The sequence below is a fragment of the Pogoniulus pusillus genome, chromosome Z, assembly GCF_015220805.1.
Source record: "Pogoniulus pusillus isolate bPogPus1 chromosome Z, bPogPus1.pri, whole genome shotgun sequence".
NCBI lineage: Eukaryota > Metazoa > Chordata > Aves > Piciformes > Lybiidae > Pogoniulus > Pogoniulus pusillus.
In genome coordinates this window covers 98,896,839-98,913,624 of record NC_087309.1, presented here as the reverse complement: position 1 = coordinate 98,913,624, position 16,786 = coordinate 98,896,839, and the positions used below count along the sequence as shown (strand labels likewise).

Below are 16,786 nucleotides of genomic sequence, written 5' to 3'. Positions count from 1 at the left end.
GGAGAAAGAAGTCTTGATGTTTACTTCTTCAAATTTTCTGCTATACCTCAGTCATTTATGTATGTTTATTTGTGTGTGTATGTGTCTGTGTATCTATATGTACATTGCAAAGCTAAAATTTGTGCTAGATTGTGTGTTCTCTGTTGCAGTTCTGTGAAATTAACAACAAATGGTGTAAACAAACACATCATGACCAAAAGGGGAAAAAAGTTCACTGTTTTGAAAAAGCTAAATTACCTTTAGTCAGGTAAACCTGTAATATTGGCAGATACCTGTTTGGTTATGCTTTTGTCTGTCTGCAGTCTCTCTGGTTCACAAGCATTTACTTTCTGTCAAGTAAAAACTTGAGTAAATAAATGTGTCCTCCTCTAAAGGTAAACATGTGCAGATGTCAGACGAGTAAGACAGGGCTTTCTGGACCTACCAACGTTAAGACCCTGAGTAGTGTTTTCAAAGGCACCATAGTCATGGCAGAAGGCTGTAGCTTCTGGTGATGCAGTTACTATGTTAAGCATCTGCTGAACTGTGGTAACTGTGATGTCTGCTTAGCTTCTGATTACATATGGCATATCTAAAAAGTCTCATCCACTTATTCATGTATTTGAAATTTGACTTAGCCCTATACGCATAAACCAGGAAAGAGAGCTTTTATCAGTATTTCTATTACCAATATACTTACTAAAATTCACAACATCAGTGCACGAGGTGTAAATGTCTAGTTTTTCTGAACAGGCTTCATTGAAAGTTGACAAGGTGAGTGCTTTGATCCATGCTCAGAGTAAAGGCTCACAGAAGGCTATTTAGGGACTGGTAAGGAGTGAGATGAGGCAAACTGACACCAGAATGTCTAGGATGATTACAGATTTACTAATTACATATTCCTGCAGATCACATGCTGCTCTTGTGTTGACATAGGTGCACTGGAACCCCAGTCATTCTTGGGGCACCCGCACATGATGTTACAGTGGTTACTGAATGATGAGTGCCTCCAGTATTCCAGGTGATCTCTTCTTCACCTTTTGTTTGTGCAGACTGTTGTGAAGGTGGCACCAACTGCCTTGAGCTGGCACAAGTGTAAGCACCCAAGTGGTGGCTGAACCACAACATCCTGTTCCAGGAACAGGCTGCCACAGTTACTTGAATATAAAGAAAGGGGGAGCAGGGAAGCAGTTCGGTTTTGACAGGCATCTGTGGTAATGCAGCTTCCACAGTGAGCAAGAAGCAAGAAACTTTGAGAGAGCTCTTTGTTCCTGGGAGGTGGTTAAATGTAGTGAAAGGTGATCTCTAGCAGCTGGCACTTTATAATAGATACACCGATCCTAATGATCCAGTAATTTCTAGTCTTTACTTTGGATTTTGGAATGTTCATATTCTCTGCATTATTACATTGGAATTGATAGGTGGTCCATCAATTTTTCAAATGACATCTGTGATCACCTTGGTCATAAGGTAATATTTGTTTCTGAGCCATAAACTCTTATATTAGGAATTGTTACTGTTTATAAAATGCTAAGTTCACGAGAAAGGTAATAAACCTCTAATGCAGAGGTAGGGAAACTTTGATATAGTGCAAAATTCATTTTTGGAAATGAAGGAAATGGCGCAGAGTAGCCACTATCTTGTTTTATTTTAACATCTACTGTGACATGTAAATAGATAAAAAGAGAATCCCTCTCCAGTTAGATTTTGCTGGAGCCACAGCTAGCAGACAGCAAGAATCATGAGAAGGCTTATCTGCCAGATTGCTCGTTTGCATCTGTGGTTAAGTGATGATGCTTGTGTATGGGAAGAACAGTGTGTAGAACTCAGTAACTTTATGTGTAGTAATACAGACTTTGACATGGAGGAGAGCTTGGGGAAATGCTACCGAGATTTTACAGTTATGTGGCTGTGAATGATAAGTGACTGCTTAAAATCCATTTCAAAATGGAAACAGACACGCAAGTTTAATTGAAGTTCCTGAAACATTTTTTTTTTCTTAAGTGTTTAAACAAAAAAGGTGTTGGCAGAGAAGAGTGTTGCCATTCAGCTTCTGGATTAGTAGAGAGTGAGAGACAGACTGAAGGAGTCAATTTGCAAGTGGCATTTGAGTTCACTTGGACTGCCTTGATTTCCAGTGGTAGTTGTGACATTCACCACTCAAGGTTTTGTGTTACCACAACTACGTGGCTCAACTGCTTTTCATAATTAGCATCATTTTCCCTTAATTTTTCATAGTATGACAATGTAGTAAGCTTCCCGATGAGTAGACCATCATGTGTATTTTTAAAATGCTTGCAGTGATTGTTCTGATATTTAATTGAATCGATGTCTGTGGTTATCTTGAAAGTTGTATTCAATACTAACTCAGCTACATTGGGTTCCCTTTTTTTTTTGCAAGAGGAAAAATGCTTTAAATGTTTTCAGTCAGGAGGAAACACTACTTAATGAAGAAGATATTGGAAACAGAGAGCTAATGACCATTTTTATCCTATCCCATGTGTTCAGTGGAACACAGGAGGGTTACAGCTACCTACAGTTCCTTGAAAAAAAATGTGTTATGTCAGTGACCGTTGATGGAACAAACTAATCCTTTTGGTTTGTGGTATCAAAGACTAATAGCAAGTACTAATGACTGTTTGCTCCTTTCAAATCTGTTCCTATTCCTGAAATGTTCTTTAAAAATACAGCTGGTGTTTATGAATGAGTTGATGTATCATGGTGTAAACTGCTTAGAGATCAAACATTTAGAAGTAGTATGTGACCTTCTAAAAAGCTATAAGGCTTAAAATTTGCATTCTCCTGAAGGACATAAAAGACTTCTTGTGTGTTCATGAATTTATCCACAAAGAACTAGGTGACTTTTTCTGTGTCTTGCCCTGTAAAGGTGTGGATGTTCTGTGGCAATTTTTTAGCTTGCTCTTTGTCTGTAACCTGAGCTATGCTCTACTACATATACTGCCATAAATCTTTTGAATAAAATAGACCTTTTGACAGAAGATCAAGAAAACTAGAAAGTGTTTGACTGTTTGCTGTTTAGCAAAAAATGAATCATTCAATTTCAGCCCTGTAGGGAATATTTAATATAGTTACAGAGCTTCAGTACTTTTGTCCCATTAGTTATCAAATCAGGGCCTTAAATTAATCAAATAAATTTTGCTTGATAGTTCATAATGGAATTGAGAATCACAAGCAGTGAACAATCTGTATCTCTGTAGAGCTTTCTTGTCACTTCATTCCCAAATGCCTTGAGTTTTTTTGGAATTCATTTTCTGATGACACACAAAATAAGCTTCAGTGAGTTTTTAAAATGGTTGATGTCCAAGTGATAGAGTCAGTTTTTTGAGGAAGGAGACAAATATGAATTCTTGAGCTTTTTGAGTGCTTTCTGTCTGTGTTTTGTTGTTTAGTTGTGGAAAAACAGGTTTCTGATCTTGTGCAGGTTACCTCCCAAGAAATTAACTGTTCTCTATCTCCAAATATCAGAATTAATATTGAGAATACATAGTGTTGTGACAATAAGTGAACAGTGTAACAGTAGCCCATAAGATTGAATTTTTCAGGAAGTTATTGACGTTTTACTATCCCATGTTCCTCTTGCTCCCTGCTGAAAGTTGCTTGTCTTGTTTTGTTGTATAGAAAAAATAAAATTGTAACATGGGGTTTGCAAGACTTCCAAATATTAGTTAGTATCATTTGATTTCAGTATTATGTTTAATTTTTCTAAGAAATATTACCACTTGAAAAATTCTCTTGCAACAGTGTTATTTATTTCACCAAAGCATTCTCCTGCTTTTAACTTCTGACTCTGTGTTTGTTACCTATATTTATAAAAGGAGAAATAGACATTTAGAAAAAAAGGTAGATAAGTTATATTTTAGAAAACATGATGTCTCATCCTGCTGTTCAGCTGATCCTCTTGTAAGTCTCTGCAGAGCAGTGTCATGTGAGTTTTTGCAAGAGCTATTTTTCCATGCAATCTGAGTATCTCAAGCATGTGATACTCTGCTGAGCAGTTTCCAGGGTCAGAAAAATTTGCCATCCTTGCTTTGAGGAACTTCTAAATTCCTTCTTGGAGGCAATGAAGCAGACTGTTACTAGTCTGATGGAGGGAACAGCATTTTGATATAATGTAATTTTTAAGTTGCTTTCCTTTTGGAAAACTAAGCTACTGTTTCAGATTTTTCACCATCTCTAAAAAGAGAAAAATTCCAAATAAAGCTGGATTTGTTTGTAGTCTTAATAATTATCCTTTGTATCCAATGGTCTCCGATACAGTTTTCAGTCATGCAGGTATAAGTGATGAGTTCCATCTCCTTCAAGAACTCCTTCCACAGGCAAAGAGAGGGCTCTAGACGTAAGATGAGATAGTGTAGGATTTAAGATTTCCTATGTTATTTGTTGCAAGAAATTGTATTCTGAGAAAAAACAATGAGATGAAAATGATTTGGGGTTTAGTGACTTGAGCTGCAGTTTTTGAAGACAGATTTTCTTTGCTTTGTCCATAAAATTCTTATGGACTATGGGCAGCTGTTACCCAGATATCCCAAAGTACTCAGGCATGGGTGTTCCTTTATCACAATGACTGTGATAGGAGAGGATGAGATGATGGAATTAGGAAGATGAAATTTGGGATTAGAACCAGCAGGAGGAAGGTCTATGAGCATCACAGGCTGAAAATTAAATTCATAGCAGGTCTCTACTGAATTTGTACAGTATATAATGTGATGCACTTCGAAGAACTAGGTCTTCAAGTGTTAAACTTGAGATCTGGAATTGGTTTGTGCTGTTGACAGTAACAATCTTTTCTGTAGTCTTGACAGTAACAATCTTTTCTGCAGTCTTACGTTTTCCAGTCCACAAAGTAAGGGTGTTTATAAATGTTTGAAACATTCAAAATTACATAGTACTTAAGAGAGTGGCATATAGTGCCCAATGGTGACATTTGAGAATGTGATTCAGTAAGTAGCATTAAAAAAAAAGCCAGTTTAGGGAATATAAAGATGTTTTAATAGTTCAGGGAAATGTAAATAAATTCAGTAAGTTCACACCTAGATCGAAATGTAAATAAATTCAGTAAGTTCACACCTAGATCAATCTGATAGGATTTAAAATACACAAGGTATGTAAAGCCTTCTGTTCCAGGTGTAAATCAGGCATTGACTGACAGAATGTAGCAAAATTGCTGCTATTCAGTGGTGTGGGCTTTTTTAAAAAAAATATAGTTATTTTCCATTTTCTCAGAAAAAGGATAAAATAATTGGCACCTGCCATGTTTCAAATGGCATCATCAGCACTCAATGACTAACACTGCAGGAGTGTCCTTCCCAACCTGAATCATTCTCATTCCTGCAGTCCTCTTGCTCATACTGTTTTAGTTAGCTACCAGATTTTTTTTTTAATTTATTTTTTTTTTTACTACTTCAAGCTCAGCTATTGCAGTTCTTAATGTAACTGGAAACAATTGTGAAGACAGTTCTGCACAAATCTCGTTTGTGGTAAAGGAGTGGACTTTGCAATAAAAACTTTTTAAGAAGACGTCTTGGAAAGTAAAGAAGCACATGTGAGCTGTTTAACAGCCTAATAAATTACTAAACTAAAACCTGCTATTCAATGGTTTCTGCCTGTTGTCAGCAGGTTCTGAACTATCAGTCAGTGCTTTCCTTTGAGGGTGCTAGGACTCTTGCAAGCTTCTGTGTAATTGGGAATGTCAAAATCCTTTATTCTACAGAGATTTAACTTGTGCTTTTATTTTAAGTGTATGTGAATCTGTGTGTTTTTAAGATAATGTATCTGTAGTTAGAATAAGTAATCATTAAACATCTTTTCTTCAATATAATGCTGTTTCTAGCTTTATTTGTTTCCTTGGAGAGTTTTGATGCTTATTTGAAACAGATTAGAATTTAAAAAAAAAAATATAAGAACATGGTTTGAGCTAAGATCATTTTATGAATGAGTGTGATAAAGTCATGTGAGAGATGATGAAAATATGTGTATGGATGGGGAAGATACAGTTACAGGACAAATAAGGGGTTTAGGTCCTGCTTTGTAAAGATTGTAGTACAGTGTTGCCTGAAAACATGTACATTTAAATTAACTTCAAAGAATTGCAGAGAGCCTCCTGAGAACCCCAGGTGATTTTTCTTCTGTTTGTAGCATAAATAATTTGTGTCATGATAGAGATAATGAAGTGCTGCAGTGGATTCACAGATAAGGAAAGCATGCCAGGAAAAAGAGTGCTTAGCAACAAAGGACAATGGAAAACAAAGGGATTCAAAGCCATTGCAAGCATTTGGTATTGTTTTCCTAATTTTTGTAGAAATTCCAGTATGTAGTTCATACTTGCCAAACTCTTGACATGTTGAGTGAGCAAATGCAATAGAGATTACTTCAAAAGTTTGTTACATGTTATAATGTGCATTTCAAGATTACACAACAACTCTTCCCCCATACTTTCTCCATTTATATTCTGTTTGGCAAGATCAGAATATAATTTTCTAATTTTGTCAGTTTTGAAAAGTGATTGAGGGCTTAGATGATACTAAAATTTTGCATATTAATATGGTTAAAGAAGAATAGGTACTAGCTTGGCAGTCATTTCATTAAACAAGTGGTCTTTGTTACTCTGATCCTTCATAAAGAAAATAACAATTGTTATTCCACTTGAAGTTCCCCAGACCAAAGCAGTTTGTTCTTTTTGATTGAGAGGCACTTAAAGGAAAGCCTTTTTGTACTTTTGCCATGCTCCTGAAGAATGGGTAATGTTCCATGGAGCCTGCACCAGAATATATAAGTTGATTTTTAGTTTGAAAAATATGCAATAGGGATAAACAATACAAGATATGAATAGCGCAGAGTGAGGAAGGACAGAAGATGTAGTATGTTTTTATACCTAAAATACTTGTTTATAGCTGTGTATATGAAGGTGTTTTAATAGAATGTTTTAGGAATTCTTGTGGGAATCAAAGTTAGAAAGGGAAGGTAGTGTTTGGGTAGTCCAGACCACTAAGAACATAGAACTTCAAATTATTCTAGGAAATTACACACTTGTATTTCTTAATTACAATTTTGCTTAAAAACAGAATCATGGTTGTGATCCAGATTTCCAGAAAATATATATAGGCATTTGAAACTATGATGAGTAACTCAAACTGTCTGTTTTGTTTATTTTCTGCGTACACCTACTTTGAGAACAATAGTTGGCTATCTGGAGGAACGAATGAACCCTTTTGTCTTTCTGTCTGTTGATTTCTATCAATCACACTTTCCTAATATGTCTCCTTATCCCTACAGAGATAATTAATTTAAAAAAGAAAGTATGGCAAATGGCAGTCAAAGAGTAGCTTCTTAACTTTAGGTACAGTGAATTACTTTAGCACTGTGCTAAACTGAGCCTTTGATGCATCAGTAGTGCCAGTTTCACTGGAAATGCTCATTGTTCTAATGTAAATCAGAGCTTATTGAAATCATAGAATCGTAGAGTGGTTTAGGTTGGAAAGGACCTCAAAGATCATCTAGTTCCAGCCCCCTGCCATAGGCAGGGACAACTCCCACTAGAACAGGTCGTTCAAGGCCTCATCCAACCAAGCCTTGAACACCTCCAGGTAGGGAGCATCCAGAACCTCCCTGGACAACCTGTTCCAGTGTTTCACCACCCTCACTGTAAAGAACTTCCTAACATCTGGTTTAAATCTCCCCTCTTCAAGTTTAGACTCGTTACTCCTTGTCCTGTCATTACAAGACCTTGTGAATAGTTCCTCCCCAGCCTTCCTGTGAGCCCCCTTCAGATACTGGAGGGGTACTACAAAGTCTTCTACTAGCCTTCCTTTCACCAGGCTGAAGAGCCCCAACTCTCATAGCCTGTCCTCATAGCAGAGGTGCTCCACCCCTCTGATCATCTTCATGGCTCTCCTCTGGACTTGCTTCCAACAGTTCAATGTCATCCTTGTGTTGGAGGCTCCAGAACTGTACAGAGTACTCCAGGTGAGGTCTCATGAGAGCAGAGTAAAGGGGGAGAATTGTCTTCCTTGCCCTGCAGGCCATACTTCTCTTGATGCAGCCCAGGACATGGTTGGCTATCTGGGCTGAAATTTGTGGCTGTTTTTTCTTTGAGATTGCCTTGACTGCTTGCTCTTACTTAAGATATTAAAGTACGTATACATTCAGGTGCACACACACATTTATACATATAGACTTGGTAGGATAGATTCTTCTGCTCCCCAGTTAGAAGGGTAAATACATGAATAGTTGGCTTCCTTTTTTGTTATCTTTACCACTGACCTTTACTGCAGTCTGCAGGCAAGACTGAAATATTGGCAGAGACTGGTTGGATGTCGCCTTTTCTTTTGTGATCTGGCAGAAGTCCTAAATTGTTAGGAAATGAGACTTGACAGTTTGTGTTATTAATTGGAGAACAATCTAACCATATTATGACTGACTTCAGTCTAATGCCTCACATCAGTTGACTATTGTCATCCTCCAAGGATGCATCTTTTTTTGTATTTTTGGGGGGTTTACTTTTTTAGGTTTTGGTTGTTTTTTTTCCCCTTAATTCTATTACTCAAGCCTTCAGGAAATGCCATTATTCAAGGAATACAGAACGTAGAGCAGGCTTTAAAACAAATCTGTTCTCACATGGAATATAGTTTATGTGATAAAGTAATGACCAAAGACTGTGGTAAATGAAAAGAAGTTTGTTGGCAGACCTGAGTTGACTGCACTGGATCTAAAATAACCTGCTGTGTAATTGTTTCATTCAGTTCAGCATGTGTGTGTTCTACCTGAGACTAGTGACGTTCTAGTTGTTGAAAGTACAAAAAGAGAAGTGTTGTCACCAGGCTTCTATTGAGATACGTTGATCCCATGTAATTCTCTGAATGTAATTATCTCCTAAATGCTACATTTATTTTGTTCACAAAGGACAAGTACTTTTTACTACAGTAATCTCAAAACGCATTTAGTGGAAATCTTGTCTCCCAAGTAGAGCTTATTATCATTCCAAATAAATGGCTCGTTCTTATTACAGCTTTAGTAAGTAACAGCTGCATAGCTAGATTTGAGATTTGAGCTTAAAACATAAATTTGTCTTTTTTTGCCCTACATAAATACAGCTTTCCAGTACTACAACTAAGTGTTATTTAGTTTGAATTAAAATTTATTATAGCAGCTCCTTTTAAAAAAATAGCCTCCTGATAGCTTTCATAAAAATAAAAATTAATGGAAAATGAAAGTGAGACCTTATAATTTTAATCTAGTTTTCAAGTAATTTAGTTATTTAATGTAATTATTTCACATCTGGCAGTTTTTATTTTCTAGTTCTCAAGAGTGGTGATTTCTATAAAGAGCAATTCTTTAAGTTGTCAATTTTTCTGGTTTGGGCTTTATTTTTAAAGGAACTAAGGATTTGGTCATCACTAAAATCTCTTTCATAATGTTATAACTGATACTGGTGGCATTAGAGCTGCTTATCTCTACCTTTCAACCATGAAATCACAGTTCGAACAACTAGTCAAGCAGAGAGTTGCATGCAGGTAAGGACACAGCACGTCAGAAGATCAGCATGTGCACATTCTTTGAACACTTGCTGCTGTGGGTTTCTTATGTGTGCAAGTAGGAGTGTGGTGACACTCTTAGTACCCAATTTCTCTCTGTGTGAGAATTGCGATAGGAGAGAAGAACAATAAGTCAAGGGAGCAGGTGCTCTCCATGGATGGTAATTATTAGCCTGTTCTCAGCTGTCTCTTTCCACTCATCACCCCAGCTGCCTTAGTGGTGTAGTAAAATGTAAATAGTTACATTATCTCACTTTGCTTTTCTGTTCCACCCTCAACCAGAACCATGCTTCACCACACACTTCTTGGGTGCTCCATGTGTAACAGCCTCTGTGGCATAGAGTCACTGTGAAGCCTGTTTGGCTTCTTAGGTTGCTAGCTGAAGGATCTTGGTACTGGAGAATACTGCCTTTAGAAGATCTTGACTTAATTCTTCTCATCAAGTGAGATGACTCAACTATGTTGTGATGCTATAAGATTAATTTCAGGTTATCTGTTTCTTCAGCAAATTATTTGCTCTTTTCTTTGTCCCTTTTGAAAGGTCAAACTCAAATGTGTCTGAATTGTAGTCTTACATTAGTGTGAACTTTCCAGTCTTTACTGTTTTCCAAATAATTTGTAGGGTCATTTAGAAGATAATTACAAACTAATATTATGATAAATACATGTTTTGGATGAAACTACAATTGCAGTTAATTTCAGATCCAGTGATGCTCTCTTACTTATGTGCCATTGTTTTCAAAAGGACAAGTTTTTCAAAAAAGGTTAAATGACAATGTAAGCAGTCAAGAAGAATTACTACCGTAGTATTTGCCTTTCTAGTATTGTGTGGTTAAACTGTGTTGCTATTTAGGGTTTCTTCTTGCACACGTTTTTAGTGTGTATCCAACCCTCACGCACAAAAGCAGACAAGCTCTTCTACATTCCACTGTAACTGAGACTCAGAATTGCTCTCTTAATGAATGCTAGCAGGACAAATAGAAAAGATTTGGAGCTTAATGTGAAAGTTGTAAATATTTGATGAAATGCATCTTAATATTAACAGATTAAAAATGAATTGTTAATTATGGATTAAAATGATAATATGAGTTCAGAATGCCTTTAGTTACACTAAAGTTGGTAGAAGACACAGTGTTAAAACATGTATCAGAAAACACTTCCTTTAGGGAGTCTTTATTTTTATTTTATATTCTTTCTTCTCTTTGAGAAATCTGTTAGCTTGGGTAAATACTTACCACCTTTTATCACCTCAGGTCAAAATGCTTGGAGAAAATACTTAGAGGTTCTAAAGGCCAGTAATGTAGATGATTAAATTAGAACTTGTTTTTCATTTAAAAGCCTTTTTTTCAATTAATATTCAATTAGTACTTGCTGTCATATAAAACGAATAGAATTCCTGATTTTTTTGGCAATGTTAGTGATCTACTAATTCTCTTGGTTCTTTTGGCAATACTGTGCTGGAGAGTACTCGACAGTCATTTAGTCATTGAATTGCACTGCAATCTGGTGTAAGTTTGTAGTCCAGAAAGATGCACAGATTGGCTTGTCACACTTCTCATACTATGAAGTGCTGGCCACTGTACACAAACAGCAAATACAAAATTTGATAATACAAATACTGTGGCCACATAGAGACAGAAAACTGAAGTACAATGGCCATTATAAGGTTTATTTATGTTCATAGTATATACAGCACACTAAGTCAGTCTCTCTCTCTCTACTTTATCCTAGTGGAAGAGAACCAAAAGTCTTGTAGAAAGCTTGGCCTGTTACTCTGGGAGTTTGTTTGTGTTTGGTATTGGGACCAGCTAGCCAAGAAGCTATTGAGAAATGTGTCACAATCAGTGGTCATGTTACTCTTAAATGGAAGGGAATCTCTAAGGTTCCTCTGATCTCTGTAAGATCAATCAAATATTGAAAAAGTACAGTAGCTTCTGTGCTTGCAAACTGAAACTCATTCAATATTTGATTTTCTTTTAAATTGTGGGTGTATCTGTCATGGGATATGTCTCTTGAAAATGACACCTCAAGCTAAAGAATCAGTAGACAAATTCTGCTTCACTGTTGCCAGATTTTGGTGAAGCCAAATATGTATGTCAGCAGAGTAGGTTGGTTTTTTCCCTCCCATTAAACAGTTGTGTTATTTCCTTGTGTACCAGGACCACACACAGTTCTTGGCTTGTTTCACTGGTGCTTTGGCAGTTTGTTCAATAACATTTAATTTCTGTTTTACTTGTGTTGTTGTAAGCTATGTTATCTCAGTACTAGTGAAATAGATTGTGATGAATTTGTTATTCTGTCTTAGTTTTTGAGTGACTGCTTATTGCTGCTAAGCACAGTTAGCCTCACATTTTTTACTCCCTGTTTCTGCAGGCTGCCTTGTATCGGTTGAGTGGGGATTCGAATCCTTTACACATTGATCCAGGTTTTGCTGCTCTTGGGGGTGAGCTGAGTGTTTTATTAATACTTGGATAAAATGTATTCTTAATCTTCTTTTCGCTTAGTCTGTATGTCTTTAATAAGTTGGAATAAGCAATGCTGGTTTATAACTTTTATAACAGAGCCACCATTAGATGTCTTCACTTTAATGCCTTGCTTCTTGTAGCTAGGAATGTTAAAGGGTAATTGACTTGTCAACAGCTTCAGAAGGAATTCCATGACTTCTTTGATAGATAATTCTTTCAAAGTAATTTTCAAATTATGTTGGTCTTGGTGGAATTTTTTATGATTCTATGTAGTCTTCCCAATCCTAGTAAATTGCAGGAGGGTGAGAGAAAGTTTATTAGCACTTCTTCCCTATAAAATTGCTTAACTGCAACTCCTGCTAGTGCTGTAGTTTATGTAATACTACATGCTGAAGTATGGAACAGAGACTACATCAACTTGTTCTTGCAGTGATGTAATTACTAAAGAAGAGTCTGTTTTCTTGAATATCTATTGTAAGGCCTTATAAAAACAATTTTCAGTCCTTTCTAGTAGTATAGTGTGATTACTCAAGGCAGACAGCAGTTTGATGTACTTAAGAAATTTTCCCGAATATAAATTATCAGCATAAACTTTACATGAAAATAAGTGTCAGTAATACTCCGTAAATCTCTGGCAATGTAATTTCAATATATTAGCATTGCTGCATGGTGTACTTATGAAGCCAAATAGAGCCAAGATGTGCTTCCTTGTTCAGATCACTTCCACAAATATAACTAATCATTTAAGTTAACTCTCTTTTATGGATGTTTGTGTAAATTTGTCTTTGTAAATAATGATGACCACATATTAGGGTCTGTAAAGAGATTTGCCCAGTTTATTAAACCATTCTGGGTTTTTTTTTTTTTTTTTTTTTTTGTTTTTTGGGCTTTTTGTTTAGCTGATGTTTTGATAAATATTTTGATAAAATCACCCAATTACTCTTGAAGATGCTGGAGGGAGAAAATACATGTTTGTAGTTGAAAACCCAGTGTTTAAAATAATGATGGTAATCCTATAAAAACTCTGAAACCCAAAAGGAGGAGAAATCTTCAACCTGCTCATACTGAGGCATTGTGAAAATGAATGAAAATGAGGTAGTAGGAAGCATTCAGTGTAGTGAATAGAGGTTGTTCCAGGATTACCTTTAAGCCTTAATGTGAATAAAGTCTTGAGGAGATACACTACATGAAAACACCTGTTTATATCCTTGTGCCATTATTTCTATAGCTTGTGAGTGTTTCTGAGATATTAAAAAGTGAAAGGAGCATTTACATAGTTTTCATTTTAGTCTTGATAGAAAGACTTGATTTATAGGTTTTTATGAGTATGTACTAGTTTTATAAAGAAAATACTGAGACCATGTATATTTGTCTGTTCTGGAGTTCTGAAAATAGTGTTGTCTTTTCATTCTTGCATGGTGAACTGAACTAAGCTTTTAAAGAGCTAAATGTCAGTATAATACTTTGTGTGAGAGATATCGAATATTGATATTGTAAAATAATGCCAGTAAGCTGTTTTAAAATTGACAGTATGGTGTCTTTGTGCTTTCAGAAATATTTGTGCACAGTGTACAAAAAAAAGAGGGTGCTATTGGAAGTATAGATATTCAAATACTTTACAGAAATGAAATGACAGAATGATTGGTGTAGAATACATACAATGAGAAAACAGATTCACATTTCTTTAAGCCTGTACATCATATCTCCTCTCCTAACCTAATGAGTCAGAATTTCTGGGTTTCATCCTTACTCCTTCCTTTGATCTATGTTTCATAATTCCAATCTTTCCCAAGATTCAGTCCTAGTAGATTTTTTGTCTCTGTTTTGAAAGTGGCTCCTTATACACCTTCTGATTCTCTTCTATCTAGACTCTCTTCTGTCTAGACTTTCTTCTGTCTCCTCTTTGTTTCATTGTCCTTGTCTTTTTGTTTTGATTTGTTTTTACTTACAGCTGTTAACCCTTAGGGAAACTTCTCCTCCTGTGTAGATGCTAGTGGGAGTCATTTATTGCTCAGGAAAACCAGGCTGTTGCAACCAAGAGTGGCATTTATTTTCCAGCCAAAGCTCTGACATGCCTGTTGTGAGTCTTGGATCCATGGACTGTTGCAAGTGTGATCAATTACACATACCCTGTCAGGTCAGAGTAACCTGTTAAGGGATCAGAACGTAGCCAGTACAAGCAGCATCTTTTAAACTTAACTGTTGCACTTTAATAAATATCAATTCAGTTTTCAAATGTTTATTTTGTCAAGACTTGAACGGGACTGGAAAAAGATTTAACACAAAGATTATCTTCTACCAAGGCTCAGCTTCTGTGCCAAGGCATAGCTGTGTGAGGAAACATGACCAAAATTGTCAACATAAATGAAACATGGCAGGTTTTTTTCTCTTCTTCTGTTGCAAATGGTAACGTGTTGTTTTTTTAATAGGATTTAAGAAGCCTATACTTCATGGACTATGCAGCTTTGGGTTTGCTGCTAGAAACATTCTGAAACAGTTTGCAAATAATGATGTGAACAGATTCAAGGCAATCAAGGTCTGTGCATTTGTTCTTTGCAGTTATTTTTAAAAATTTTTCTGGGTTTACTATCAAAAAAAAGCTTCGGGGTGGGAAAAGACTTTCTGCGCTCTTAACTGCCACCATTGCTTTTACTGATTGCTGCATGTATTTTAATGCCTCTGCCTAGTGTGTTTAGTTAAATATTTAAGCTTACCACATTGCTAGTTGACTTGTTTTTTCTCTTTACCTTTTCTTATTTCAGCAGCACCTATGCTTTTAAACTTTTTGTGTACACATGACCAATTGGTTCACACCTCTGTACTGTTTGGATTTTTCTCTTTAGGTTCGCTTTGCGAAGCCAGTCTTTCCAGGCCAAACTTTACAGACAGAAATGTGGAAGGAAGGGAACAGAATCCATTTTCAGACCAAGGTCAGAAAACTCTCACTGTTATGACCAGTGGAGAAAGAGTTATTGGTTAAGACTGGGGCTATATTTGGAAAAGCAAAGACATGGTTTATCAGGCGTGTCACTGAAGAAAGTTTTGTAAAAAAATTATTTGAATAAAATTAAATATTTTTGTTTTATGGTGTCACTAACATTCCAGTAAAAGTACCATTATAGTAATAGGACTTAATATACTACTTATTATAAGAGATCTTGTTAGATTGTGTTGTGTTTTCGGTGCTTGTCCATTCTGAAAAGAGAAAGAAACTCCAATCATTCTCATTAGGATAGTTTGTACTTACTTTTTGCAGTTAATCATAATCTTGTGTATCCATCTTTTTGGACCTTTTTTTAACCTTAAGTCATCTTCTGAGAGTTAGTTTATGCAGGCAAGTTTCTACACATTTAGATTTAACTGAGTTAAGCTGAGTCTGTACAGCACAACTTACAAACAGAAGTATCATAGCAGTTGGACATTGTAACTGCAATAAAAAGGAATTTACAGTTTTATAGTTAAGATGATTTTATTTTATTGTCTCTGCGTTTTGTGTGACTGTCCTGTAGTTGTTGTCTCCTGCACTTGGTAGGATACTTAGTGGAAGCTAAGGATAAAATACGCCATGAAAAGGTGAAAAATCATTTTTGTTGCTTCTGTTGTAGCATTCTAGGACACTGTCACTTTCTTAATCTGTGATTTGCTGTTGGTGTTTACCAATATGTATTGGCTTATGCAGATGGAATTTATGTTGCTTTGGTTGGACAAAGGTTTGCAGTGCTATCTTTGTAAAGCTGTAACCAGCTGTTAATTAGTGAGTACAGCAGCAGATTCAGTTGCAGCTGCAAGGAGGATTTGGCAGGTAAAGTCAAATGAGGAGAGTCATAAGGCCATAAGATTGCTATTTCCTTAGGAATACAGCTTTGTAGAATAGGTTTTTACCAAGGTAAATATTCTTTACAGACCTGATGAATGCTAGCAGTTGTATGTTTTCAGAATGACAACATCAAGGCTGCCCTGTACAAACTCTCCATCTCTGGTTACTAGCAGTAAATAGTGTAATGTAGTGTCTCAGATGAACTTTGGAGATGCCTGCAGATGGCATAGCTATATTTAAAAGGTGCTTTTGAGGGTTTGCATTTATAGTGCAAAATAACTGAGTTCATTGTATCCATCCACGACCTTTAGAGTTTGTAAACAGAGCAAGATGTTTTGTTGTTCTTAAAGGCTAGATTTGTTATTATTCTTGATTTAATAATTGCTGGTATGTAGAATCATGGAACAAGCCAGGTTGGAAGAGACCTCCAAGATCATCCAGTGTAACCTAGAGTTTTGGGGAATTTTGCTCCAGTGTGGAGTAACATTTTGGAGAGAAATGGAAGTATTTAACAGGCTTATAGCAAAGCACTTTGTTTCAGCAGTTACAAATTGTGCAGAATTCTGTTTCTTACTGTGTGTTAGGTAGTCTTAAGTAAAGCTGTCTTGTAATAAACTAGTTAAGTCCAACTAAGACTAGACTTCAGTATTTTGGTTTAAATCCATTTTCAGCTTTGTCTCAAGTGCAGTGTAAGCAAAAGCTCTTAAGCATGATTTCAGTAACCATTATTATGAGAGCTTTCTGTATGAATTTTCTTCTCTGGCTTAACTACTAAACAAAACAAAAAACAAATAAAAAACTAGAAGGAATTCAGGTATTTTTCATCTGGTAATCCTGACTTTTCAATGCTTAGAAGCTTGTGTCAGTTACAGCGTGAGGCACCTGGAGATAGTGAAACTGCATAGATGAACTCCTGACAATTGTATATCTACATCAAGGAAAAAAAAATTAGAATGTATTTCTCAGAACTCTAT

The 16,786-nt window shown here is 36.0% G+C and overlaps 1 protein-coding gene across 1 annotated transcript in view; it reads left to right on the top strand.

Annotated features, from left to right (window-relative positions):
- HSD17B4 (hydroxysteroid 17-beta dehydrogenase 4) overlaps positions 1–16,786 on the top strand; it is a 64,533-nt gene that overhangs the window by 30,790 nt on the left and 16,957 nt on the right. Inside the window, exons 18-20 of the mRNA XM_064140021.1 lie at positions 11,904–11,973; positions 14,425–14,531; positions 14,839–14,925. Of these exons, the coding sequence (XP_063996091.1) occupies positions 11,904–11,973; positions 14,425–14,531; positions 14,839–14,925 (264 nt within the window). The remainder of the gene's footprint in view (positions 1–11,903; positions 11,974–14,424; positions 14,532–14,838; positions 14,926–16,786) is intronic.